This window comes from Anser brachyrhynchus, assembly GCF_964034855.1.
Source record: "Anser brachyrhynchus genome assembly, chromosome: 13".
Lineage (NCBI taxonomy): Eukaryota > Metazoa > Chordata > Aves > Anseriformes > Anatidae > Anser > Anser brachyrhynchus.
The window spans coordinates 16,505,389-16,530,098 of NC_137708.1; the positions used below are offsets into that span (position 1 = coordinate 16,505,389).

The 24,710-nt window shown below is 57.2% G+C and overlaps 3 protein-coding genes across 12 annotated transcripts in view; all 3 read left to right on the forward strand.

Annotated features, from left to right (window-relative positions):
- AMER1 (APC membrane recruitment protein 1) lies at positions 1 to 15,624 on the forward strand. Of its 4 annotated transcripts, none has more exons than XM_080553860.1 (2): positions 1 to 131; positions 6,601 to 15,624. In XM_080553860.1, the coding sequence occupies exon 2, from the start codon at positions 6,695 to 6,697 to the stop codon at positions 10,112 to 10,114; it is 3,420 nt and encodes a 1,139-aa protein (XP_080409986.1). In that variant the 5' UTR covers positions 1 to 131; positions 6,601 to 6,694; the 3' UTR covers positions 10,115 to 15,624. The 4 variants fall into 4 exon arrangements, with proteins under 4 accessions (XP_080409986.1, XP_080409983.1, XP_080409985.1 ...); XM_080553857.1 differs by lacking the exon at positions 1 to 131 and adding an exon at positions 160 to 531; XM_080553859.1 differs by lacking the exon at positions 1 to 131 and adding an exon at positions 572 to 795.
- Positions 15,625 to 17,324: 1,700 nt separating this feature from the next.
- On the forward strand, positions 17,325 to 23,553 carry LOC308177128 (uncharacterized protein; the record flags this gene model as incomplete). The annotated part of the gene is made up of 2 exons (XM_080553896.1): positions 17,325 to 17,389; positions 17,587 to 23,553. The coding sequence occupies exon 2, from the start codon at positions 22,645 to 22,647 to the stop codon at positions 23,551 to 23,553; it is 909 nt and encodes a 302-aa protein (XP_080410022.1). The 5' UTR covers positions 17,325 to 17,389; positions 17,587 to 22,644.
- ARHGEF9 (Cdc42 guanine nucleotide exchange factor 9) overlaps positions 23,492 to 24,710 on the forward strand; it is a 184,620-nt gene continuing 183,401 nt past the window's right edge. For all 7 annotated transcript variants that reach the window (XR_013938913.1, XM_080553826.1, XM_080553846.1 and 4 more), the window contains exon 1: positions 23,492 to 23,650. The gene's annotated coding sequence lies outside the window, so the exon portion shown is untranslated. The remainder of the gene's footprint in view (positions 23,651 to 24,710) is intronic.

The window sequence follows — 24,710 nt, forward strand, 5'->3', positions numbered from 1 at the left end:
TGTGGGAGGCTCAGCCTGGTGCAGGCAGCCAGGCACGAGGGCTGCTCGCCCTTCATGCGTGTGATAAGGTTTCAACCCCCATTCGGTGAAAATCCAGGCCCTGGTGGTGGTCATCTGAAGGGAGAGAGAGGGTAAATATCCAGTAATATCCAGTAAAATAGATATTAATTTAATGGGGATTTTGGCCTTTGGCTCGCAGCGGGGTGACCCGAAGGGGTGGCTCAAGGTGCAGAGCCTCGCCAGGGCCAGCAGCAGCCCCGTGCCACAGCCAGTCAGGGCTGCGTGTGCCACAGCGGCTCCGTCCCCGCCCCGCCCGTCGCCTCCTTCCCCGCTCCACACCCCAGAACCGGGACCGGCCCCCAGGGCCCGCCCCAACGGGCGGCTGCTGACAAACCCCCACCGCCCCCGTCCCTCCCTCCTCGGCTGGCGCCGCCCCGTCCCTCCCTGGCGGCGGGCACGGCAGGGCCGGGCCGTGCTTCCTCCTCCTCCTCCTCCTCCTCGGCCGAGCTCCGGCCGCGGCCCAGCACGCCGGTAAGGGCGGCCGGCGGGGCCCGGCGGCGGGGCCCTTTGTTGCGGCAGCGGCCGCCACGCAAGGCCCCGGCTCGCCCCGCCGCACCGGGCCGCGGGGGCCGGCCGGCCGCGGTCCCCCGGGGGTGGCGGCCGCGCTCGTTTTTTTTTTTTTTTATTTTTCTGTTTTTTATCGCTTCCTTCACGGACCGGAGCCCCGGGAGCGGTGCTGGGCCCGGCCGTGGCAGCCTCCGCGGAGCTGGGAGCTGAGGGCTTGGAGCTGCCGGGGTGAGGGGGGCGCGGGGCCGGCGGAGGGCGAGGGTGTCCCGGGGGTGCGGGGAAGGGGGGCTCCGGGCTGGGGAAGGGCCCGGGGAGGAGAGGAGAGGCCGGGCTGCTGAGGGGGGCAGGCTGAGCTGAGCCCCCCGAGAGCCGCCGTGCCTTCATCCCCTCCATCTCCACGGGGGCTGCCACGGGCGACACGCGGAGGTGGCACCCCACGGAGGTGGCACCCCACGGAGGTGGCACCGTGCTCGTGCCAAGCCCAGCACCCGACAGACCGATTGTCCCCAGCGGGAATCACGTCCCCCCGGCCTTCCTACCCTGGCGTCGAACCCACCGACGCGGCTGTTGGCTCTCAGAGGTTGCGGGATCCGAGCATCCCGACACATGGCTCTGGGTTTCTTTCCCTGCTGAGACTCCGCGGTCTTCAGGAAGAGTTTGGACGAGGCTTTTGCGGCCGGATTCATCGTGGCGTTGGATGTGGCCCCAGTTTCTTGGCCGTGTTTCTCGTCCCCAACCGTTGAGGCCCGACCGGTAACTGCCGGTGTCCCACTTTGCACAAATTCAGCCATCCGCGAGCCACGAGTGGAAAACTGAATTTTCATGTGTGTTTTTCTGGTAGACCAAAATACCTGTGCTGTGTACTGGCTCAGGTTTCTGTTGGTGCTCGCTCTGGCCTGGGCAGGATTGGATCTGCTACGCAGCGTCGGTGTTGAGGTTAACTGTGAACTGCTTGAGCCCCTTGATGCGCTCCGTCTTCCCCCAAAGGTTGGGTGACTGCACGTTTTTGTCTGATGTCCCTGTTCTCCGTAAGTTTATTGTGACCTTTCCCACCAGGCTTCTGTCTTTCGCATCCAAAAGGCTGCAAGGTGACGGACAGCAGCCGAGACAAGCCGTGCGTGGAGCGAGGCACCCAAACAGCCGCGCGCCGGGGCTGAGTGGGGAGAGGCACGGGAATGCCTCCGTGGGAGGGATCTGCCTTCCCATTCAGCACCAGACTTAATGGAGGCGTCACGAGCTCCTCAGGCAGAGCTGTTAAACTTACACCCGTCTCGTAAAAGCGTTCGCTTGCGTTTTTTTTTCATGTGGTTACTACTCGCAGTTGTGGTGGCTGTGATCTCGGTGTGAGGGGAAGGCGCCGCGCTCCTGGCTTACCCCGAGGTCTGTGCCTGCTGTCGCTGCGCTGCTCCGGGTCAGCTCTGCTCGGGACTGAGGTCCTGCAGCAAGCAGGCTGCGGTGGCTCCTTGCTCGGTGGTGCCCCTGGTGCAGCAGGTTGTTCCTTGGGCATTGGTTTTGTGCGACCTGACTCATTTCTCAGGTTTTGGGCTGATTTTCGGCCGCTGCTGAGCATCTTCGGTGGCAGCTCAGAGCCGGAGCAGGGACGTGCTGGGTGGCTAGGTGCTGTTTACTCCCCAGTGCGTCTCTCTCTTTTCCCATCTGTGTCAGCACGCTCCAAACCCACCTGCCTGATGTTAAAACGCGATGAAACACGAAAGAATTTCCTTTTACAAAAGGGGAGGCGGAAGCTCTGAGCAGGGGAAAGCTGAGGTTGGTGGCGAATGCAAATTGTGAAGCTCGTTCTGAGTCAGCGCCAGCGTCTCGGGACCTTTTCTGGCACACCAGCTATCTCTCGCCATAAAAACAAGGTGCTGCCGCGTAAGTGCAGCATCTCTGCCAAGCTGTAGGGTTTCTCTTGCCTGAGGATCCCGGCTGTCTCCATAAGTATGTAAATATGGCATGTTAATTACACCCAGGTGGGGTAAAGGGTCAATGCTTCCCCGCTGTGGATGTGGTTATACCAGCAGGTTTGGGGATAAGCAGCACCGGCGCCAGGCACTCTTGAACTTGTAGATATCTGCCCACGTGGTGCTTCACGTTGGTGTAATTATCGCAGGAAAAAAACAACTGAAGAAAATCACAGCTCTGACTAAAGGAGTTTTACAACTATAAAGCTCCTGGTAAATCAGGCCTCGGGACTGAAACTTTGAAGTGCTCGAGTTGTCTTTGTCTCTTAGACAGAATGACATTAACACACAGCTTTCCAACAAAACGATTTCTATCGCCTGCTGTTTTTACTGTAACAAAAATCGTTTGCGCAACAGTTCATTTGAGGATCGGGGCGGCACACTGTGGCAGTTCTGTGCCCGTACTGATGGCTGTAATAACGCGCCTGCAAACGGGGCGTCAGCGGTGCGGAGGCGTAGGGGGCATCACGGGGAGAGCTGCTGCTTGTTCGTAAGCAGCGTCCGGCGAAATACTAGCTGAGTGGAGCTCCTGTGGGGGATTTGCAGAAGGATCGGGGCTGTGCTGCCGCCGTCACCGCGGGGCTATGTGGGGCGCCTCCGTGATGGCTCTGTCGGGGGCGCAGGGGGGAAGCTGCCAGGTATGTAGTGCCACTCAGCTGCCGGCCCTCGCCCCTCTTCTCGCTGCCTCTGTTCAGGAAGGATTTAATTTCTGTCATCGTGGGCACGGAACAGGCTGCAGGGTGGCTCGGGGGGTACAGAGCACGCTGCACGGGGGGAGTCGGGAGGGCTCGCTCGGCCTCAGAACTGGGAATCTGGTTTAGGGGTAAGCGTACTGCGGGTTAAGCACTGCAAAAGGGAAAAGGCGTGTAAGCTCAAGTAGGTATAAAATGGCCACGAGTAAAATACTTTGGAAAATGGAAGGTGGTTTCCAATTCTCAGGGCTTTTGGTTCTTGGGACAGGCCCGGAGCCCTGCGGGGCAGGAGCTCCCACGTGGAGGAACCCGACGGTTTGTGGGAAGGGATCGCGCCGCCGCAGCAGGAGGGAGCACCAGAGCTCGGGGAAGAGCTCTCCCACCGCAGATGCCTGCAGCTCAGTTCCTGCTGCCTCAGACGAGACGCTCCGGAGGTCCGTGGAAGGATCTCTTTTGTCTGCGGGCTCGGTCAGAATCTGGTGAATTCCAGCTAGGGCTGGGCTCCGTGTTATTTGCTCAAATTTTTTGTTCTTTAACTCCAGAGCTGGAGCACAACCGCACTTTTGGAAAGGTCCCGTGAGCAGCCTGCCACGATGACTCCCCGGGCGTGCTGCAGAGCCGGGCCAGCCCTGGGCTTGCTCTGGCTGTCTGTAGCACCAGCTGCGGCAAAAGCAGCCCCCCGGGTTAAGGAGAGGAGGTGCTGCGTCTGACACAAAACCTCCAAGCAGTGCTCGAGCAGCTCTCCCGGATTACAGAAATCCGCTCTCTTGCCGGGGGTGCTTCTGCCTCCTAATCCTGGCAGCAGGACAGACTCCCCTGAGACGCGGTAAGTCCCTTAATTCCCAGTCCCCTGTTTGTAGCATCAGGACGACGCTCCTGTTCCCTTGCTGAGAATTAATTGATTGTAGCTTGTCCTTGCCTGGTGCCTGCGAGAATTAATTGATCGTGCTCGGGTGCACACCTCCCCTGCTAGCAGCTGTGCCGTCCCCGTGCACCTGCCTGCATGGGGGGGGATTCCTGGTTTGTTGTGCTCGGGCCTCGTCCCTTCAGTGCTTCTTGCTGTTCTGGAAGGTCTCTGATCTGACGTGGGGGCCAAAAACCCGCGGCTGGATGTGTGCTGCCTGAGGAGGAGGTATTTCCTTGCGCTCAGGTGTACGTCGGGTGCTTGGTGGGGTGCGAGCAGATTTCTGGGGCTCCACTGCTGCCCGGCCAGCGCTGCATCGGGGCCTCCATCCCTCCCTGCTCAGAAACATCTGTGGTTTTGGGCACAACTGGGCTCCTGGTGAGAGGAGGCAACAGCGCGCGAGCAGCCGGACCCTTCTGCAGTGCTGCGCTTGGGGGTCGCCAAGGGATTTGGGGGTTTCTGGCCCTGCAGGGTGAGGCGCTGCCGAAAGGCAGCTGGGCCGAGCTGGGCGAGGCCACCGATCGCTATCAGGGGCTCCCCACCTAATCTCTGGTGCGACACAAAGAAAGGATTTAGCAGCCTGCTTACCATAGGCAGCGTCAGCCTGCGTGAAGGAGAGCGGCCTGATGAGCGGCCTCAGCCCCTCGGTGTGTTTGGGGGATAAATCAGCGACGTTTTCCCGAAGCTTTTAGGCGCAGGCTGGGCTGCTTTCCTCCTCCTTTGTGGCTGAAAGCTGAGGTGGCCGTGCATGTTTGCAAACCTACAAAGTTAGGAAAGCCCAGCGGGGTGCCGCGCGGGCCCCTGCTCCAGCAGGCGCTGGGGAGGATGGAGGCTGTCCCTTCCACGTCAGGGTCTGTCCTCAGCCCTGGAGGGGGGGATGTGGTGCTCAGAGCTCGGTTTCAGAGCAGGACAGCCTGCTGGCGAGGGTGCTGTGCCACAGCTGTGTGCTAACAGACCCCCAGGACCTGGCCGGGGTCAGGCCTAGGTGCTCTGGACCTGGGGCAGAAAACTGCCTCGCCCCCAGATTGCCTGGCTCCCCCTTGGCCCTCTTGGCCACCCCAGGAAGCTGAGGACAGGCCAAGTGCTGTCTTTTATGGGGATTTGCTTGGTTTTGCTTTTAACCCCGATCGCAGGTTTGGGGTTTTGCCCTTGGTGACTTTATTTTGCGAGCGTCTATAAATAGCCATGTGGTCACAGCAGCGCGCATCCATTGATGCCAGTGCTGATGTGGAGCGAGAGCGAGTTTGTTTTCAATTTGAATTTGTGAAATCTCTTTCCTGTTTCGTTTTTCTGCCACTTCTTAAACAATCTGTGCGCACACATGTATGCGTGCTGTTGTCTTTCAGTCCTACCTAAAGAGATCTCTGCAGAGAGGCTCTGGGGAGGCTCCATAGAAAGCCCGGAGTTGCTCCAGAAGGGTTTGGGAAGCATCCAGGAGTCCAGAAGTGCTTTGTCAGAGCTAGAAAAGTGCCGCAACCCCACTGGGATGGTCTGGGAAGGCCCCAGAAGCCTCAGAACACCAGGGCTCTCGTTAATTCCAGGGGCAAATAACCGTTGTGATACTCTCTGTGCAGCCTCCCAAGGCTCGAGAGAAGATCTTAGGTGGCGGGTTCGCTGTTGAGCTCCAGGAGCCACCGTCTGGGTGTGTTTCTGATTCAGGATCTCTGGGCAAAGCCTGTGGGAAGCTTTCCCAGCCTCGTCCCAGTCAGGGCTAAGCCTCAGGTACAGCGGCTCAGCAGTGCATTACAATCCTCGTTGGATTTATTCTCTCCAATCTCGACTCCGGAGAAGAAATGTTATTATTTTATTTCTCTGCTATTGACATCAATCCAGGCTGAAATTTTAAAACCTCTCTCTCTGCTACTGAGATAATCTGATCGGGGTGGTTTGTAATGAATGGTTTTAATGCAATTCTTTCTTGCTTGACAGATGATTTTAAAAACAACTGAAATCTGGTGAGAGGGGGGAAAAAAAAGTACGGTAAATAGCTCTTCAGCTGGGTGCACGCTTACTGCGAGGGCTGCTGCCTGGCTTGGCTCTCTATCAAAATGCTTCCTCCTGTTTGGGAGGGCTGGAAGTAGAGTTTGGGAGGTGTCAGTCCCTCTCCCTTTTGGAGACGCCCTTGCTTCCTGTGCCGGCAGGCCGCTGTTAGCAGCCCCTTATTGCCCCTTTGGCAAAAGGAGGCCAAACAAACGTCCCTGCAAGCAAGGTGGCGCGGGGCCAGGCCTGGGTGCGGTGATGCTGCCCCGTGGGTGCTGGTGGGTTTCCTGGACTGGTGGTCTGGTGAGTTTGAGTTTTGTGGCATTTCCATGCCGAGCTGTAGCAGGTGAGGCGAGACGAGTGGCTCTTAGAGGCTTTTGCAGCGCCGGTTCCAGACAGGGACGAAGCACCTCGCCTCGTTACACCGCCGCAAGTGACTCTGCACCACCCCCTGCCGTGCCCTCACCTCTTCTCTCTTTTCTCTTTGCTTTAGATCAGCCACGATGCTTCAGCCCGCGTGCCCAGAGGAAGACTCTGCCACCGAAGTCCTCACTTCCAGCTAGACAGACGTGAGCCCAGCAGCTGCCATGGAAGCAGCCTGCACAGAGGAGTCTGCCAGGAGCAGGTCTCCGTCTGCCGCGTGCCGGCAGCGCAAGGGCAGCGACCAGCAGCCCGAGGAGAACGGCGAGCGGCTGTCCCAGTGGAGCGATGCCTCGGTCGCGGCTGCGGAGCAGCAGCAGCAGCCCCAGGCCCCCCCCGGCAAGCTGAAGAAAACTGCTTTCAAGCTGTTTGGAGGGAAGAGGAGCATATGTACGCTGCCCAGTTTCTTTGGCGGCAGAAACAAAGGCCAGGGGAAAGGAGCCTCGAAAAAGGGCCTCAGTAAAAGTAAGACCCACGATGGGATCAGCGGTGCTGTGTATGACGAGGGCAGCAGGGTGCAGCTGGAAAGCCCTTCGGATGGAAGCAAGGATTCGCATCCTTGCCCGCTGCCGAGCTCCCAAAGCGTTCACGTGGCCATTGACACCAGCGTCAAGTTTGATTTTGGCAGGCAGGATGGCTCTCCACCAGGCAGTATTGAGGGCTGTGAGAAGAAGCCCAACGGAGAGAAGTCATCCTTCCCCAGACCGAAAAAAGGCCTGAAGGGGCTGTTGAACAGCATCCGGCGTCACCGCAAGAGCAAGGTGGCTGAGTGTGAGAAAGCAGAGCTCCCCGAGTGGACTGGAGACTCAGAGGAGGCCAACAAAACTCGAGGCACGGGAACAGAAACCCAAGGAGCCACAGAGGAAAGGGGACCTGGGTCTGTCCCCCTCGCTGCGGCCTGCCCAGGGAACTCGGAGGATAACTGCTCGGTAGGCACGACCACCAACTCCGGGGAGGCTGCTGAGCCAGACTGGCTCAGGGCTGACCAGGGCAGCCCCGAGGGTGATGGGCTGAAGATGCCTGGGGACCGGGATGCTCTGGATGCAAAATCAGAGGTGGACGCCGCCGTCTGTGCAGAGTCTGACTACAGCCACCTCCCCGTGGCCCTGCATCCCGACTTGGCAGACAACGACCCTCCCTCGCTGCACTCTGGGGACCAGCTGAGCCTCATCTTCGGAGACGTCACATCCCTGAAGAGCTTCGATTCCCTCACGGGGTGCGGAGACATCATCGCTGAGCCCGACATCCTCAGCATTGCCGAGAGCGCGATCTCTGTGGAGCGCAGCAGAGACGCTGCGAAACGGAGCTCCTGCCTCGTCACCTACCAGGGCGGCGGGGAGGAGATGGCCATGCCGGAGGAGGCGGAGGAGTACCTCCAGCAGATGTGGGACAGCACCACTGAAGGGGACAGGAGCTACGAAGCCCAGCTGCCACCGGCCATGAGCAGTCACGACCTGCAGGCGGCGAGCAGCAAGCTGGAGACGCGTGGTTTGCACGAGGCAGAAGCCCACCCCTACGCCGGCGGGGCGATGGACGGCGTTGAGCTCCTGACGCCGCAGAGCGACCAGCAGGAGTCTGCACCTAACAGCGACGAGGGTTACTATGACTCCACCACGCCGGGACCAGAGGATGAAGGCGGGGATGGGCTCTGCGAGATCAAGAAGGACCGTCTGCCCAGAGACAGCTACAGCGGCGATGCACTTTACGAGTTTTATGAGCCAGATGAGACGCTAATGAGTCCCTCGCACGGGGAGGAATCCCTGTTTGAGAGCAAAGTCTCTCGCCCAGAGATCTTCAGCTACTTCTTGGACTTCTGTCTCCCTGCTGAGAAGGGCTTGATCCAGATGATGGATCAGAAAATGGGTGTTATGGAAACCGAAGAAGAGCGGCTAGCTGCCATCCAGAAGGAGCTGCTGTACTGGGAGCTGCAGAGGGAACCGGTCCTGAAACGGCTCGATGTTCCCAGGGAAAAGCAGTACCTTGAATGTAAAACTAGAGCAGCCAGCTTGATTGGCAAAAATCAGAGTTGCCTTGGTAGTGAGCAGATTGCCTCTCAAGCTCCGAATAGGAGCATGAGTAGCGGGGTTTCGGTGGCGAGAGGCGAAAACCCGGAGTGGAGGGACTTTCCAGGGCCTTTGTGTCCAGAGAACTGTTACAACAGCCAAAAAGCCCAAGGAAGTTGCCTTATTCAGCTCATGAAGAACAACCCAGGGTTCAATTCTGACCCGGATCAGGCGTTGTTCGGGGGGCCCGTCCACGGCGGCGTGGCCCCACCCAAAACAGGGCCGTTCCCCGGCTACAGGCCCCACGAGCGCGAGAGCTGCTCGCAGAGCGACCACCGCGACGGGGCTGAGGCCGCCCCCAGGGAGCCCCAGGCTGACAGCGAATGTGAACCCGAGCACGCCGTGAACTTCTCGCAAGCACTAGTGGAGTTCACCAGCAGCGGGACCCTCTTTTCCAGCCTCTCGGAAAGCCTGGGCAGCTCCGACTCCGGCTCCTCCTTCACGCAGAACCTCCCCGTCCTCCCCACCATGGTCACCTTCGACATCGTCGACGTGGAGCAGGAAGGGGAAGGGGAGTGCGAGCAGCACCTCGAGATGAACGCCGACGAGGACATCGCCGCATCCTTCGAGGCCTTTGACGACAGCTACGTGCAGAAAGAGTCATTTGCTGAATGTGACGAGAGAATGTTCCCCGGGTACCCCCAGGGCTCCTTCCAGAGCTGTAACTGGGGTGTCGCCAGCCTTCCCCGCCACCTGCGCCTGCACGGGCTCAGCCCGGCCATGCCCGCGCCCCTCTCCGTCAACAGGAGGAGCAGGTCGCTCGACACGGAGAGCCTCGAGTTCGAGCTCGCCGACCTGCAGGTGTCCAAGAACGGCCTTAAGCCGTGCCAGCTCTGGTCTAAATGGGACAAAAAGGACTTGGACGGTGCGAGAAGGAGCAGGAGCAAAGAGGACGCCGGGCTGTCCGCTCCCGCAGGTGGGGAGGCCGACGGTGTGCTGGGCTGGCCGGGCTTGCAGCACCTGCAGTACGACGCCGAGCTGGCTCCCGGGGGGGTGAAACGCTGGGGCTTTGCCCCGGCTGCTGGGCTGGAGAGCGGCTGGGAGCCGTCCGAGCAGCCGGACGCCGACTCCCCCTTTCTGTCCCTTTCCCGCAGCGGTGCCAGAGAGGCTCTGGAGAGGCAGCCCCAAGAGCCGGAGCTGGACAGGCAACTGGTCAGGCCGTCCAATTTACCTCTGCGGGCCGACACGAGGCAGCCCCCGGAGGCGCCCGGTGCCTACAGGTACCACGGAGAAGTTGCAGCCAAAAAGCTTGCGCGTGTGTTACCGCTGGGCGAGCCGGAGCCGCCGCAGAGCTTCGGCTTCGCTCAGTCCCCGGAGAAACCAGCCAAGTGCAAACCTGTCGGCGTGGCCCAGGGGGTGCCCCAGTTCCACGATGACAGCACCGAAACCTTAAAAAGCCCCTCCTGCTTCGCGGAGCACTTCGGGAGCGCCGGCAAAGAGCTGCTGAAAGGGAGAGGCACGCAGGGGAGCGCGCTGCCCGCCGGCTGCCCCAGCGCCGCGGTGAATGTAACAGGAGCCAAATAGCTCCTCCTGGGCAGCCGGGGAGGGGGGAGAGGGTTAAAAGGGTGGGCAGGGGGAGGGAGGAAGTGAACACTAATGAGCGACTTTAATGTCCAACTGGGCCAACAAAGATGAACTCCTGCAGCTGCAGTAAGCACCTGGTCTGCATGCTGCCGTTCCGCGCTGCTGTGGGTACTCTGGTTTGATGTAGAGCAACCTCCTAGATTCGTGGATTAACACTGAGGCACTTTTTTTTTTCCCAGTGCGAGCCACCACACTCGAATACAATACGCAATGCAAAATGCGGCCCCAGTGCACGGCCCCATTGCTGCTAGAATAAATTCTGGAAACGGACCCTTTTCTAGCACGGCAGGTTTGTTCTCGGCAGGTTCAGCTCAAGGGGCACCGTCACCTTTGGAGGAAAGATTTGAGGATTTGATGTTCGGGAGGAGCAGGGAGCATTGCTGCCCTGCACCCTCGCTTCGGGCGTGCGTTGGTTGCGTGGGGTCACGTCTCCCTGGTTTGGGGTTTTTGGGGCCAGGCTGCTTTCGGGCACCTTCCTGAAGCCACCGCTTCAGGATGGAGCCAGGGGAGCAAGTCTCGGGGAAGCTTTCAGAAGAAATCGTGTTTTCTTCCTCTTCTTGGTGAAATGTTTTGTTTCGGACAGACTTTTAATGTCTTCCATCTTGTTTGTGATTTGGGGACCCCAGAGGAAGGATGCAGGTTATTTTGAGAGCAAGGAAAGGAGGCGATTCAGCTGAAAGGGGAACGTTGCCGTAACTTTTTTTTTTTCCTGCCCAAAAGGAAAGCAGGAGCTTTTGTGTGCGTGCTGATAACATTTTTCAGCTCTAGCTTTAATTTGCTCAAAAATACAACACTCGGAGAGGTTTTCTCTTGATGGATTCCCTTTCCAGAACAAAACTTCAGCCCCTTTTTGTCGTGGTCTGTCTTCATGGTGCATAATTTCCAAGTGAAGCATTTCCCATGCTTTGTCCCACATTCCTAGCCTCTCCCAGGCCACGGGCACATGTAGGAATTCTTTGAAATAAGCTAAATTTGCATCGTGCCTGTAGCTGTGAAGTTGCCGATGCTGTTACTTTCTTCAAAAGGAAGTTTTGTGGGTTTTTTACTTCATGTTTGTTTTCTTTGCATAAACTCATGTGGGGAAAGTATTCTGTTAATTGGAATACAGGATGTAACGCAGCCTAAATTAGGCTTCACAACTTCTTCCTCCTAACTGGAGGGAACAAAAAAGCTGGAGATTGCTGCAGGTTTTTGATTGTTTTGTTTGTTTTTCCTCTTTCAACGAGTGTGGAGAAGGGACATGAGCTGAGGAGGCAGGCTCTGTGCTGAGGAGGCTGCGAGCTCCTGGGAACACTTTGAGGCTGGCGGAACAGAGCTCCCGTCTCTCCTCAAGGAGTCTCCTGTGTCCTGGTCGATCTTAAACACTTTTGTCTGTAACCCAAACCTCGCCTTCTGTGACTTACAAGGCCTCTCCCTGCTTCTGTCCAACTTCTGGAGCCTGATCTTAATTCAGTTACAGATAGCTTTTTTTTTTTTCCCCCGACTTGCCCCTTTTCTGCTTCTTTTCACAGCAGAGCTTTTAGCATTAAAAAAATAATCCCAAACGGGCAATACCACAGCGTTCCCCTCCTCCAGGGCCTGCTGTTTGTGGCCGGTGCCTGGCCGTGCCCCCGACTCGCTGACCGATGTGCTTGGAACACGAGCAGCCCCCCGGTGTCACCGTGCCTGGGGAGCACCGAGGCACCGAGAGCTGCTTTGTGCTGTGTTCCCAAGCAAAATGAAGTCCTGTTATTTCGTCTTGGGAAGAGGCTTCTTATCCCTGTCCCTGTGCATCCATGAAGGAGCAGGGAACGGCAAAGCCAGGCTTTGATTTTTTGGCAGTTCCATTTCTGTATGATTTTTTTTTCTGTGAACAGACTCCTGAGGCTAGAGCAGCGCTGTCTGCGTATCTGTGGGACTAAACCTTCATTTTTCAGTATTTCTGTACCAGCACCTCTGCAGGGAGGTGCTGTGGGAACCCGCTGTGCAGCATTTTCCTTCCCTCCGTGCACTCCTCTTTTATCAAAAAGGGTCTTGTGGGACAGACTCTTCTACCCTCTGTTCGCTCCCGTTGTAGCCAAAAGGGTTTCGTGGGACAGAGCAGCCCTAATCGACACCGGCATCGTAGCCGAGCTCCACTGCAACCCGCTGCCACTCGCAAGGGACAGATGGCAGGCAGACGGTGCTAGCAACACCAGAGATGCCGCGGCACAAACCGGTGCTCATCGTAATGGCTTGGCTTCCGCAGCAGCCTCTTCCTGGGTTTTTAGTGGTTATTTTCTTTCAGCGTGTCACCAAAGGCATCTCGCAGGTCAGGGGGGTTTTGCGTAGTGTTTTTGTAAATGGCGCAGCCTTTGCCAAAGTTCTGGTGAAGTATGAAAGTGTCTCAGTGCTAAAATGAATGTACAGTTGCAAATGCATGTCTCTTTAGTAATAATTATTTTGGTTGTAGGTACGTAGTAGAAAGACTTACTGACAACGGTTCCTAGACTAATGTGTGAAAGCAATACAGCCAAGACTTGATAATCTGACTTTATACCAAAGGTTTCTCCTCTTAATTTGATTTAAACTAAATGAAGCAGACACCTGCTGATTTAAAGTGAGATTTTTAAAAGCATTTTAAACCCATTTTCCAGGATTATTGGAGCATTCTGCCCCATTAACCAAAAGAAGTAAAAATTTTCATTATACTAACCCGGGCTGTAGATTTTCACTGCCGGGGAGTGGATTTCATTACCTAATGCACTCCTGCTCTTACAATATCTGTCTGCTCTGGGATAAATAGGACCAGATCTTCCCCACAATACTTTTCTACTCGGAAATTATAAAAGAGCTACGCTTTGAGTGCCAAATACAAGCTCCTGGGCCTTGATCTTGTCCCCTTAGGGATTTAGGAGAGATTTCTCACAGTTGCAGTGTCCAAATTAACGCTCAAATCCCTGGAGGGGGGGAAATACTCAGAATACTTTCGGAAGCAATGGGTCTGGAAATGAAGCTTGTAAGGGTGATCCTCCATCCTTTCCCCGATTTACCGGGATGTTAATTGATTGTTTGGGTTTGCTGAAGCCAAACAGGGAGTGTTTGGTGGCACAGGGGGCGGTTGGAGCACGGGCACTGCAGCCTTGGGGTGGGATCGACCCACGGCTGCTTTCCTATGGGGGAGAGGGGCTGGCAGCCTGCGATGCCCTCAGAGCTCGCTCGTTCACCACTGCCAACCTCGTACTAAGGACCATTTCCAAGAAATTCCCCACCTGAGTCCTTGGAGCCCATCTAAGCTAGCAGCAGCCCAATTTCTCACCCAGGACTGCAGCAGTTCTGCTCGTCTCTGGATGAAGCTGTTGTCTTTTAACCTGGTGAAACAGAGACTTACCCAAGGAGCCCGAGTTTGAGAGTAGTAATTGAGGCTTTTTGTGAAAAAGGGGTCTGCTGAGCCAAAAAATAAGTCATAGGAGTGAGGATAGCAGGTTGTCTTGCTGAGATATTGAGGAAAATCTCCCCCAAACCTCAAGGAACTGAGTACGTCCCTTCCAGGGAAAGCCTTGGCTCGGAGTGGTGGATTATCGCTGTTAACTTACAGATCAAACCACTGCCCTTCAGGTCAGCCTACCAAGTAACTCTGTATTGCATTTTGGGGACTTTGTTCTTTTGTTCGTTTGTTTGTTTTTTATATACACACAAGAAAACAGTCGATTTTATCTATTTTTGTATAGTTTTGCATTTTATATTCATGGGGAGATTTTATGGACTGTTCTTTTACTTACGTACGTTGTGTTTTAAAATGGTGTGGTTTACAGTTCCGATGGAGAAAAAGCAATTTATTGCTGTCACTGCTGCTGCCACTGCCTGTGCAATGCAAGAAAACCACCTCGCTTCTCATACCCTTGTGTACCACGCTGCTCAACTTTATATGAGGGCCTGGCTCTGAAAATCAGCCGCCAGTCCGTTGCCAATACTTACTCTCTCTTTGTGGACGCCGCTAAGATGTCTTTGTTTTAATACTGGTTTGTCACACTTGTCACCTGTTTTCTAGCTTTGTTTTTAATCTGAATTTGTGGACCGTGGTGATTTCTCCCTGAAAATGTTGTTGGCTGTCTTTTAAACTAAAAAAGCGTGGATTTCAGCTGGGGCTTTCCGTTCTGTGTGCGTAATTACTCTGTCCAATACTGGGGCTTTTCTTAAATCCCCGTACAACCTCGCGGGGCAGGAGATGCTGTCGGCTGGTTTGCCGTGATGATCTTGAAGCCAGTGGCAAAGATCCTCTCTGGGGCTGCTCAGGGCTGTGAGCCTGGCCTGCTCCGTGGCTGTCTGGGAATCGTTCTGAAAATAACCCGGCGGTCTGAGGGTCCCCTCCCCGCCTGGCTTCTTCCCGGAGCAACACTGCCTCGAATTTTGGGATCTTAATTGAAACGAGAGCTTCTGGTAAGCTAAGACCTAACGCTAGTTAACGTGGTTCTTTTCTTCCCTTTTTTTTTTTTTAGTTGAATGAATATGCTGCTTTGTTTGCTTGACTCTATGTCTGTGCCCCTGCAGAGTTTGCAACCCTGTGTGGGGTGTAAGGGCTGACATAACTCCTCTGCAGAAGGTCATGTTGGTTAATTGAGCAGAAGAGAACAATGCCAAACAGTGACAGGCAAAAAGAAAATTAAATGCTGAAAATCTAAAAAATTACTGAGACTGAAAGCAGATTTGTCCCTTCTTCCCCCGACAGCCAACGCCGGCAGAGATGCCAGCTCTATCCGAGATGTTTAGCTCTGCACAGGTTTTTGTCTTTTAATTAAATAGCTCCTAACAAAAAGGAGTGCTGCTAGGTTTTTTTCTTTTTTTTTTTTTTTTTTTTTAAATGGCTTTGCCCCATTCCCAGAGCAGGGGTGGGAAGGCAGGTGGCTTGGCAAATGCTCCGGGGGCGCGCTGACCCTCGCTGCTTTCACATTCCCTCTGCCCCTTGGTGTGCAGGCCCTGTCTCGAGTGCAGCTCAGACGTGGTACTGGCTCTTCTCTCCGCGCCTGTATGATCCCAGAAAATGGAAAAGGAAAAAGGCCTTCAGCCCGGCCAGCCCACCTCCTGCCCCTCCGGCACCCCGCTGCGCGCTCCCCACTGCTGGGAGCAGCGCCCGCGCTGCCGCTGCCTCTGCAGGTGCCTTGCTTGTGGTGCAGGGAACACGCAGAAATCTAGAAAAGCCCGTCAGTGCTAACGAAACAGCGCTTTGCCCACGTCCATCCCTCGCTGTCCCCCCCCGTGGCCGCCTGCAAGGGAGCCCTGCTGCCGGCACCGCTGGCCCCAGTGCTCCGGGCAGCCCGGCGGAGGCAGCGGGTTCCCCTCTGGCCCCCGCGAGGGGACCGACTGGTGGGGGCTTTGTCCTGGTCTGGTCTCATTGCTACTAGTTCTTTCAACTTTTTAATGTATTGACTGTGTTTTAAATTGAATGTTCCTTTCACTGAATTCTAATGAATAAACTTCGGATTTTTAGAGAATACCTGATCTCGCTTGTGTGTTTTTCTGGCTTGCTAGATCCTCGATTGTACCTCTTTCTTCTCCCTCCTCCCTTCTCCTGTCTCTTGGTTGCAAGTGAAGTGACTTTTTCAGCCCGAGAAGGCTGCAGAAGACGTGTGTTAGAGCACAACACACTGCTGGGCTGTAGCACTCATTCCTCGGCTGAGCTTGGTGCTACCAAGTGAACTCTGCAACACAAGCATCGTTCAAGGCACCACCCTGAGTCGGGTTTTTCCCTCTTTCTCCCTGGCTTCAGTTGATTCAGGAGAACCAGCGGTGGCTTCGCCTCCCTGCTACCCCGCACTGATGTGCTGGCCTCGCAGGTGGGCCGAAGGAACAGGTTTAATTTGTGGGGAGAAAAGATACAAGTGAGCAGCCACCCACCTCCCTGCATTGCCCCTGCTTCACCCCCTCGTTCTTCACTGCCGCCTCTTCCAGAAGGAAAGCTGCAGTAAGCTTTGCTAAAACTCCCTGAGCCAGCCACGAGCTCCAGGTGCGGAGAAACAAAGCCCCCAGAGCTACGGGGACGTGTCGCCGGGTTTGTAGAGGCCAGGGGCAGGTCTCCTGGGGCTGGGCAGCCGTGAGGCTTGCAGCAGGCCCGGTGCCCCCCGGAGCTCTGCCCACCTGAGAAGCCCAAGGTGCGGTCAGGGTGGACCTGCACCAGCTGTGGTTGGAGCTGTTTGAAACCTGGTCCTCGATGCCTCTAACGGGAGGCAGCTGGGACCTGTAGGGGCGAGGGCTAGTTGTTCAGAACCATTCATTTTAATATTTAATTATTATTTATGCTGCTGCATTTTGGCTCCCGCGGGAGCGGGGCCAGCAGGAGGTGAGAGGCCACCAGCCCCATGCTTGGCCCGGGGGAGTCGTGGCCGTAATGGGGCCGAGTCCTAATTACACCTAATTGAATTTAGGGAGCAAAAAAAATACCCAGGCGGAGCGAAGCTCTTTAGCAGAGGGCAGGCGCCAGCTGTCACTGATGGATGAGCTCCGATTATTATTCTTCATTTTAATCACGGGCAGAAAGTCTGAAATGGGATCAGCCGTGAAAAAGGAGCTGCCAGCACGCAGGGGGCTCTCCTGCTGCCAGGGGACAGAAACCTCGTCCCAAAAGGAGCAAAGCAACACGGGGAGAGGGCAGGGACGGGGTGCGTGTGCCTGGCAGCACCTGGGTCACAGCCTCGGGCCTCATCCTGCTCCTCAAGCTCTGCCTCCACCTTTCAGGGGCCATCCAAAGGTGGGGTCCATGCTGTGCCCTGCGGATCTGGGGCTCCAAGCACCCCTGCTGCCAGGCAGGACGGCGTTAGCGTGGCCGTGGGGGCAGTGGTGTGGTGGAGCCACGCTGCCGGAGGTGGGCTGGAGGCTGTGCTGCTTTAACCTTTTGCCACCATTTTCCTGCTGCACAGGTGGCAGGAGAAGCAACTCGTGGCTGCTGGAGGGCACCGGTGCTTGGGACGTCCCCATCCCACCCCGGGTGCTTTCAGAGCTGCAGCGTTAATTACCTGCTGACAAACGCAAATCCACTCGCTGGTGAGTCTGCGTGCTGAACAAACGCACGCAAATCTGTCTTCACGCAAATGCATTTCACATTTTCAAGCATCGCTTTTGTTTTTCTTTCCCAAAGCAATTTCCGCAGCCCCGACAGGGCAACGCTGTGCCACGAAGGGAGACGCAGGTGACCGTCCCGCTGAAGACTGCGGTTGCTGTGCATTTAATTTCCTCTTTACCTCCCCGAGTCCTTGCGTTAAGGTCTCTCTTCTTAGGGGTGCACCAGCAGGCTGCTGTGCCAGGGGACCCATCCTCATCGTGTGCCCCAAAACCACGCACACGGAGCAGGGATGCTCAGCACCAGGATCCCCACAGCTCAGCCCTGCTGCCATCTCCAGCGGCTGCTGACCCCGGGAGCTGTGTGCTGGAGATTTATTTTTTAATCTCTCTATTTTTAGTATGATGCTGAGATCTCTTTTATGATGGAAAAAAAAATCCCACTGGGCTGCAGCGTCTCATGGGAAGGAGCCAGCACCTGCCTGGAGCTGCCGAGCTGTTCCATCTGCTTTGGGCATGCAAAATATCGCAGAGGCAGCAAGACCGGGCTGCCGGTCGTCCTGCTCCCCAAAACCACCCCCTGGAGGCATCGGGGCTTTGTCCCAGCAGGGTTCCCCCTCCCCACGGAGCTGGGGAGCATGCGTGAGAGCTCGCTTTTTAGCAGCACCCTCCTGCAGGCAGCAAGGTGAGGGCTGCAGGTGTCGGAGAGCACCCCTCGCCCTCCCCAAAGGCCCGTTTTCGTCAGATTCTTCTTTGCAGGTACCGCATCCATCCGTGCGGATTTTGGGGACCAGTTTTGATGTTGGGCTGACCTCTAAGGGAGAGCTCCGTTATTGCACCGCGTGGGCTGGAGCGCTGCTCCCCACGCTGCCCGGGTTTGTATGGGCTGCAGACGGTGACCCCACAGCCTGTGACCCCACAGCCTGCGGTGCCCCTGCGTAGGCTGCCCCTGCGCGGGCACGGCCAGGTGCTGACAGGGTGGAAGGAAACGAACCGGTGCGGTCCGCATGTGCTGGGTGCCCAGATCTTTGCGTACGAGACATTTTGGGGAGAAAAACCTCTTTCCGTGGCTCCCTGCTGGGCCTGGGCTGCGCCAGCTTCGTGACGCCAATGGCTTTGCTCCAAAACCTGAGGGTTTGTCGGTGCCGGGTGTCGGGGAGCTGCCCCAAGCGCTCCCCTCCCGCTGCCTTTCTGGGGTGCTGGGGATGCGTCGTGGGCTGCTGGGTGCCTGTGCCAGAGCTGCAGCTTTTTATTTCCCAGCCCCACAGCCCGCGCCTCCGTCCTGCTGGGCGGTGAGCAGGCTTGGGCAAAGCCAGCACCCGGCACCAGAGGGCACCAGGGACCCGCTCAGCCCAGCGCCACCGGTGGGACCCGCGGGCTCTGCTCCAGGGACGGCTTTTGGTCCTCTCCTTGCTCGACAGGGAGGAAAGCCTGGAAGCGTGCCCCGTTTCAAAAAGCCCGCTGTGCATCAGCGCGATGTACACGATATTAATCTAGATATCCATCCCGCACAGCATTTGGCTTGTGTTTCGAGTTTTACAATGGTTTAAAGCAGAGAACCTCTTATTTTCTGCTCAGGCCCGGGGCCAGGGATGCGGGATGCTGTCCCCTCCGCTCTGACCCATGGTATTGGGCACCCGCTGGTCACGTCATGCCCTGCAAGCTGCTGCTCCGGCTGTGCCTTCAGAGGCACGTCTGGGTAAGGTCATCGCAAGAAGCCTTAAGGATTGTGTAAGCTGGGGGGGAGCAACGCAGCTTTCCCCCAGGATTGTCCCATCTCTCCCAGAGGGTCTCTGCGGGGAGATCTCAGGGCCGAGCGGTCAGCGGTGCAGGGTCCGGCCGCCTCCTCGAGGAGCTGGGGCTGGAGCTGCCGCTGACACACGGAGCGGAAGGAGGACAGAGGTTGCAGCCTCCCAGGCACCGGCTTTTTATGTATTTCCTCCTGCTCTTGCTTCCGTGTTACCAAAAAAAATAATCAAAAAAAATCAAATAAATCTTCCGAAGCAGGAAGGATCATGGGTGGAGATCCTGGGGAGACGATCACCCACGTGCTTTAATGCCGGGGTTTTGCGAGACGTTGCTGCTCCTGCTGCTGCGGCCAAAGGCGCCCATTTGCTTCCTGCTCTTCAGCACAGCGGAGTCGTCCCCATAAATGCCAGCCAGGAGTGGAAGAGGACTGAGGTGGGGCCATCCAGCACCTTAGGGAATATCTGAGGCTGGTGCAAGGCCACCTCTGGGTGCTAAGGATCCAGGCGTGCCCGGAGTGAAAGCCAACGCGAGGACACGATCGCTGGATGGAGCCCCGGGAGGGGTGGCAGCCCCGGCTGGATATGGGAAGAGTCTCCAGGGTAGGATTAAGGGATGCTTGAAGCCAAAGGAGCATCAAATATGATTAAAGAGTGATTAAGGCTGACTTTGGAAAACACGACTTGAGGAAACAAATGCTGGGAGATAAATAGAGGCGTTTCTTTGCTCACTTGGTGTGGTGAAACGGCTTGAGCTAGAAGGAAAGCAGCAGAGCCTGAGTCTGCCTGATGCAGCCCTGACCTCACAGATGTTGTTTATGAGTTTTGCTATTGTTTTGTTTTGTTTGTTTGCTGCCTGAGTTGCAAACCCTGGTGCTGGGGCTGCGGGTCATGGGGTGCTGGATGTCCCCACTGGCTGGGGTTTGAGAGAGGAGCTGGAGGGATGGGGTTGGGTGGGAGAAGCCTTTCTGTCCGTGGTGCCACATCCCCTGCATGGCCGTGTCAGCGTCTGGCCCACAGCATTGGGTGGAGGAGCTCCCGTCCATCGGCCCTGCGTGGTCCCACGTGGCATCCCAGGAGTTCCTTGCTTCACATGTCCTCCCCAGGGAATGCTGTTTTCCTCTTCTTATCCCGGGAGGAGGAAGCAGTTCTCCAGAAGTTCCTTCCCAGGCCCATCTGGCAGGGTCTCTGCTTTCCCAAATGCATCAGAGCTGCTGGGGTGACCCTAAGCTCCCCAGCTCCCATGGAGGGGTGCAGGAGCTCAGGTCTGGGGTATGGCCCCGGCTGCTCCCCACACACCCGGAGCTGGAGCCCGCCACGAGGCTGACAGATCTCAGCACCACCATAAGCAAACTTCTGACCATAAAGGCAGGGCTGGAAGCTGCTGGTCAGTGGCCTCCCATGAGATGCAAGGTACGGGACTTCCAGAAGGCATCAGGCACCTGGGGGAGCTCCACAAGGCAGGTGGCAGACTCCTTGTTGCTTTGAAGCCTTTTATTGGAAAAATGTCTTCTGCACCAGCCAGCAGAAATCAGCAGGCGATGCTCCATGGCTCAGGCCCAGCAGCAGGATCTGTTCCCGCTGGGTCCCACGTTTGGAAGCAGTGCTGTCTGGAGCGTGCACACTGGGAGGGGTTGGAGCAGAGCTGCTCTGATGGGGTCAGGGGCTCGGCACCGCCTTGCTGTGCGCTGCTCCAGGTCCTCTCCATCCCCCTAAGGCGTCAGGAGCAGGAGGAGGATGACGCTGATAAAGAAACGTCCCAGCTCCTTGTGGGGAGGAGGACAGCCCCGCAGCTCGTCCAGGGGCAGGACATGAGACCTGTTTCCCACCTCCACACCTGATGACATTTCCCCATGGGATGCTCGCAGTATTTGCATGCGGGTCTTCCATGGCTGCTGAGTGGATGTGACGCTGTGGGCGCGGGGAGGCCGGATCCTGGGCCGGCCGCGGTGCTCGTCTGCGACGTGCTATTAATAACCCGCTGCCGTGAGGCTGGAGGAAGCGAAGGAAGTGGAGTTAATACGTGGAAACGTGTCCTTGTGTTCCCACTTGCTGCAGCCAGGCCCTGCCTGTCGCTGCCTCCCCTCCCCGGCCCAGGCTGTGGCGGTGCTCAGGGGCCGGGCGCAGCTGCGGAACAGCCCGGTTTGGGGCAAAGCACTGCAGAACAGGGATTTCTAGGTTTCTGGAGATGGTGTTTTTATCTGCTTGGCACCGGGCTGTGTGCTCAGCACCATCTGCGTGGGGCCTGCTGGAGCCTGGCCCACGGTCACCTGAACAAAGGAGCCATGGACTGTGGGGCTGGGCGCTGGAGGAAATGGTGCCCAGCTCCACGCCGGGTGTTGGCTGGTGCCCAGAAGCCAGAAGGAAGCATGTCAGAGTGGGAGAGCTGACTGTGTGTATTTAGGGCACTGGGCAGGCTCCAGATCCGGGTGAATTTGGGGCCTGGGCGTCCTCTGTCATCTGAAATGGTGTGAATTAAGTGTAGTGGGAAAGGGAAGGAGACGAGGAACCGGCTGACTCTGGGTCTTCACGCGCCAAACAACTTTGGGTTTCCAAGGGGACTCTTGGAAGTTAACTCCTTGTCGCTTTTCTTTTTCTCCCCTTCTCATTAGGAGCGGTTACACCCTACAGCAGGGTCTGCAGCATGGCGCCCGCGGGGGCAGAGGTGAGGAGCGAGGGAAGGGACGGTGTTTCGGAGGCCACCACGTCGCCTCCAGACCCAGGGAAATGCCCCAGCATGGCAGCTCGGCTCCACCAGGCCTCGTGTCCGCCTTCGCCGCTCCTCGCAGCCCTTCAGGTCTTTTCCTCCGCTGGTGGGCCTCAGGAAACAGCCAAAGGAGCCTCCATCCGATCCCATCGTTTATTTCTCACCTGGGCTCCATAATTCCCCGTTTGTGACTGGGTTTTCATGGCCTGGCTGTAATTTCTGTCATTTAGCTCTCTGCAGAGCACTAGGGGTAAGTACCTGGGAATGTCCCTGGCAGAATCGGGATTTAAGAGCTTCCCACTGCTTTCTGGAGTGTTTCCTGCAGGTTTTAAGCTCCTTCCAGAAGGACTACAGTTGTGTTCCTGCTCTTGCTGCCTCCGAAGCTCGGTGCGGGTATAGCGGCCATCGCTGATACACAGACGAAGAATGGCACCGTGGGGCTGGGCAGTGAAGCCCAAAAAGGAGAAGGCCGGGGTGGCCCTGATCCAGCTTCCACTGCAATCCACAGAACCAAAATAAAACATTATGTTTAGTGGAAGTGGGCCTGCATTCCCCGTGGGTCGCTTTTCGGAGTCCTGGCCCTTTTGGAGGCCGTCTCCCCTTCAGGAGGCTGAGGGTGCATGAGGCCAGAAGGGCTTTGTGCTGCCTGCACCCCAGCCCAGAGAACATGTTTGGTGTGCGGTGCATCGCTGAGAGGATCGGAGAGGCGGCTGGGAAGCTCCGGGATCACACTGGTGCGTGGCGTGGCTGACACGATGGTTCCAATCCCACTTAATTGTGGGGTCCAATTAATACGCCCCGCCGTAGCGCACACCTGCCCCTCATGGAGAACACTAATACTGTAACTTCACCCAACCATCACTCGCAGTGGAAAAGCACCAATTAAATCCTCTGAACCTTTTCTAATAATGATTTCGTTGCTCCTAAGTACTCTGACTGTTGCATGCAAAGGCTTTGTTGTTGTTGTTTTTATTTAAAAAAGAAATATTTAGCTGTAGGGTCTCTGTATGGCCCAGGTGCCGACGGGGAGAGGCGCTGGGTGTGCGGGGTGCAGGCCGTGCCCTCTCTGCGTGCTCAGCCCGCGCTGCTCGGGGACCCCATTGCTCGGGGGGCGGTTTTTGGGGTGCCCGAGCTGCCGATGCGTGGCCGGGGTACAGCCGGGCACCGTTCCCCCACGCGTTTATGGGTCACAACAGGAGCTTTTTGGCGCACGCAGCCGGCCGCCCTCCACACGCTGTTGCCCGGAGGGGGGCCTGGCGCCTGCTCGCTGCCGGCTGAACCCCAGGGGTCCCCCCGGGGGGACGGGTCCTGGGCCCAGCCCCGGCGGGGCGGTGGCGGCGGCCGGCCCGGAGCGGAGCCGCCCCCGCGCTTCCTCCGCGGGCCGCAGCGGGGCCGAGGCCGTCGGGAGGCGCCGCGGGTCTGGGGCGGGGCACACGGGGCCCCTCTCCGGACCCCCCGCTCGCACCCAGCCCGGGACCGCTTCAAGAATAAGTTTTCACTTTTTACTCTTTTATTTATTTATTTTTGTGCCCCTGCGGCCGGTGCCGGGCGGGCCCCGACGGGACGGGGCTGCGGGGGATGCGCGGGGGCGGCGGAGCCCCGCGGCCCGCCCCGGGCCTCGGCGGGTGCCCCCCGCGTCCCCCTGCCCGAGGGCGGCCCCCGGACCCCGGGGCACCCCCCGGCCCCTCCGGGGCTGCCCGAGCCTCTCCCTGAGCGCTCCCCGGGGTGCCGGGGGGGCCCGCAGGGGGCCGGGGCACGGAGGGGTTTGGGGGGACGGGGGGGGGCGGCGGCCCGGGGCAGTGCATGGCACGGGCACCCTCCCTTCCACCCCCCTCCCTTCCATCCCGCCCTTTTACCACTTTTTAATTTTTTTTTTTTTACTTGGAATAACTCGCACTGTCACTTTTCAACTTTAAAATTTTTATTTTTATTTTTTGAGGGGTGTTTTAAAACATTTCGACTCCCGGACAGCAGGGTCAGCGGGACCGTCCAGCAGCGGGGCCATGCTCTGAGGTAAGAGCGGGGCCGGGACGCAGCCCCCCGCGTCTGGGACCCCGAACCGCCCCGGGGGGCGGCGAGCAGAGGGCAGGGAACCCCGGGGTGGTTTAAATCCGATAGTTGGGGAAGGCTGCCCGCTCCCTGCACGGCACCGTGACTGATTGGTTTTGGGGAGGGGGGAAAAAGGTGCCAGCTGTGCCCTGGGGGGCCAGGCCGGCACGGGGGGTGCCCAGTTTGTGGCTCCATCCCAGGGCACCGGCATCGGCAGCTCTTAGTGCGCGGGGCTGCTTGATTTTGGATGTGCTGTGGTTGGCCTGCTTATGTGTCGCGTTAAGGGGTGTAGCTGATGAGCCTGTATGGGTCCAGCTGGGCTCAGGGTACTGAGCTACCACGGTCACGGGTTCACCAACAACGTAACGCGCCCTCACTCCAGTCGCGTTCAATGAGAATATCACGGCTAGGAACAATGCAGTTAAGTGCAATTTATTACAGCAACAGGTACACAGGTTCTTTGGATTGCCGGCGATAATTTACTGTCTGCAAAAGCAAGCTAGCATGCATGAAATACACAGGTGTGCAGCCTGGCTATTAACGCGTTGCAAGGCACAAAGACTCTATAGAGATGATGGTATCTTCCCGCATGATGGTATCGTCCCTGTATATTTTATTTAAAATGGGAATATTAGTTTAATTTTCCTAGCCACTTTAGGCAATTACTCCACATTATGTCAGACACAGAACAGCCGTCTGTGGAGCAGAGCCTTGTGTCTCCGCCCGGTGCTGACAGCACTGATTTTCCTTTAAACGACAGATTTATTAGGGCTTTATCTGCCGGGTTATGACCTGCAAACCTGAGCTGTAATTTGCCAGAAGGGGGCATTTTGGAAGCGTCGTAAAGAACTTCGGTAGCACGTGGGGTGAGCAGAGCAAAGTCGGCTTGGCCATCAAACAGGTGGTGGTCTTGGGATCGAGGCTTTGCTTTTATTGTCCTCAAATGTTGCTCTGGTGTAGCTGACCGTCTGTGAGAGCCTGACTGGGGTTCTCCCCTGCTCCCCTTCAGGTGCAGGGCTGCCAG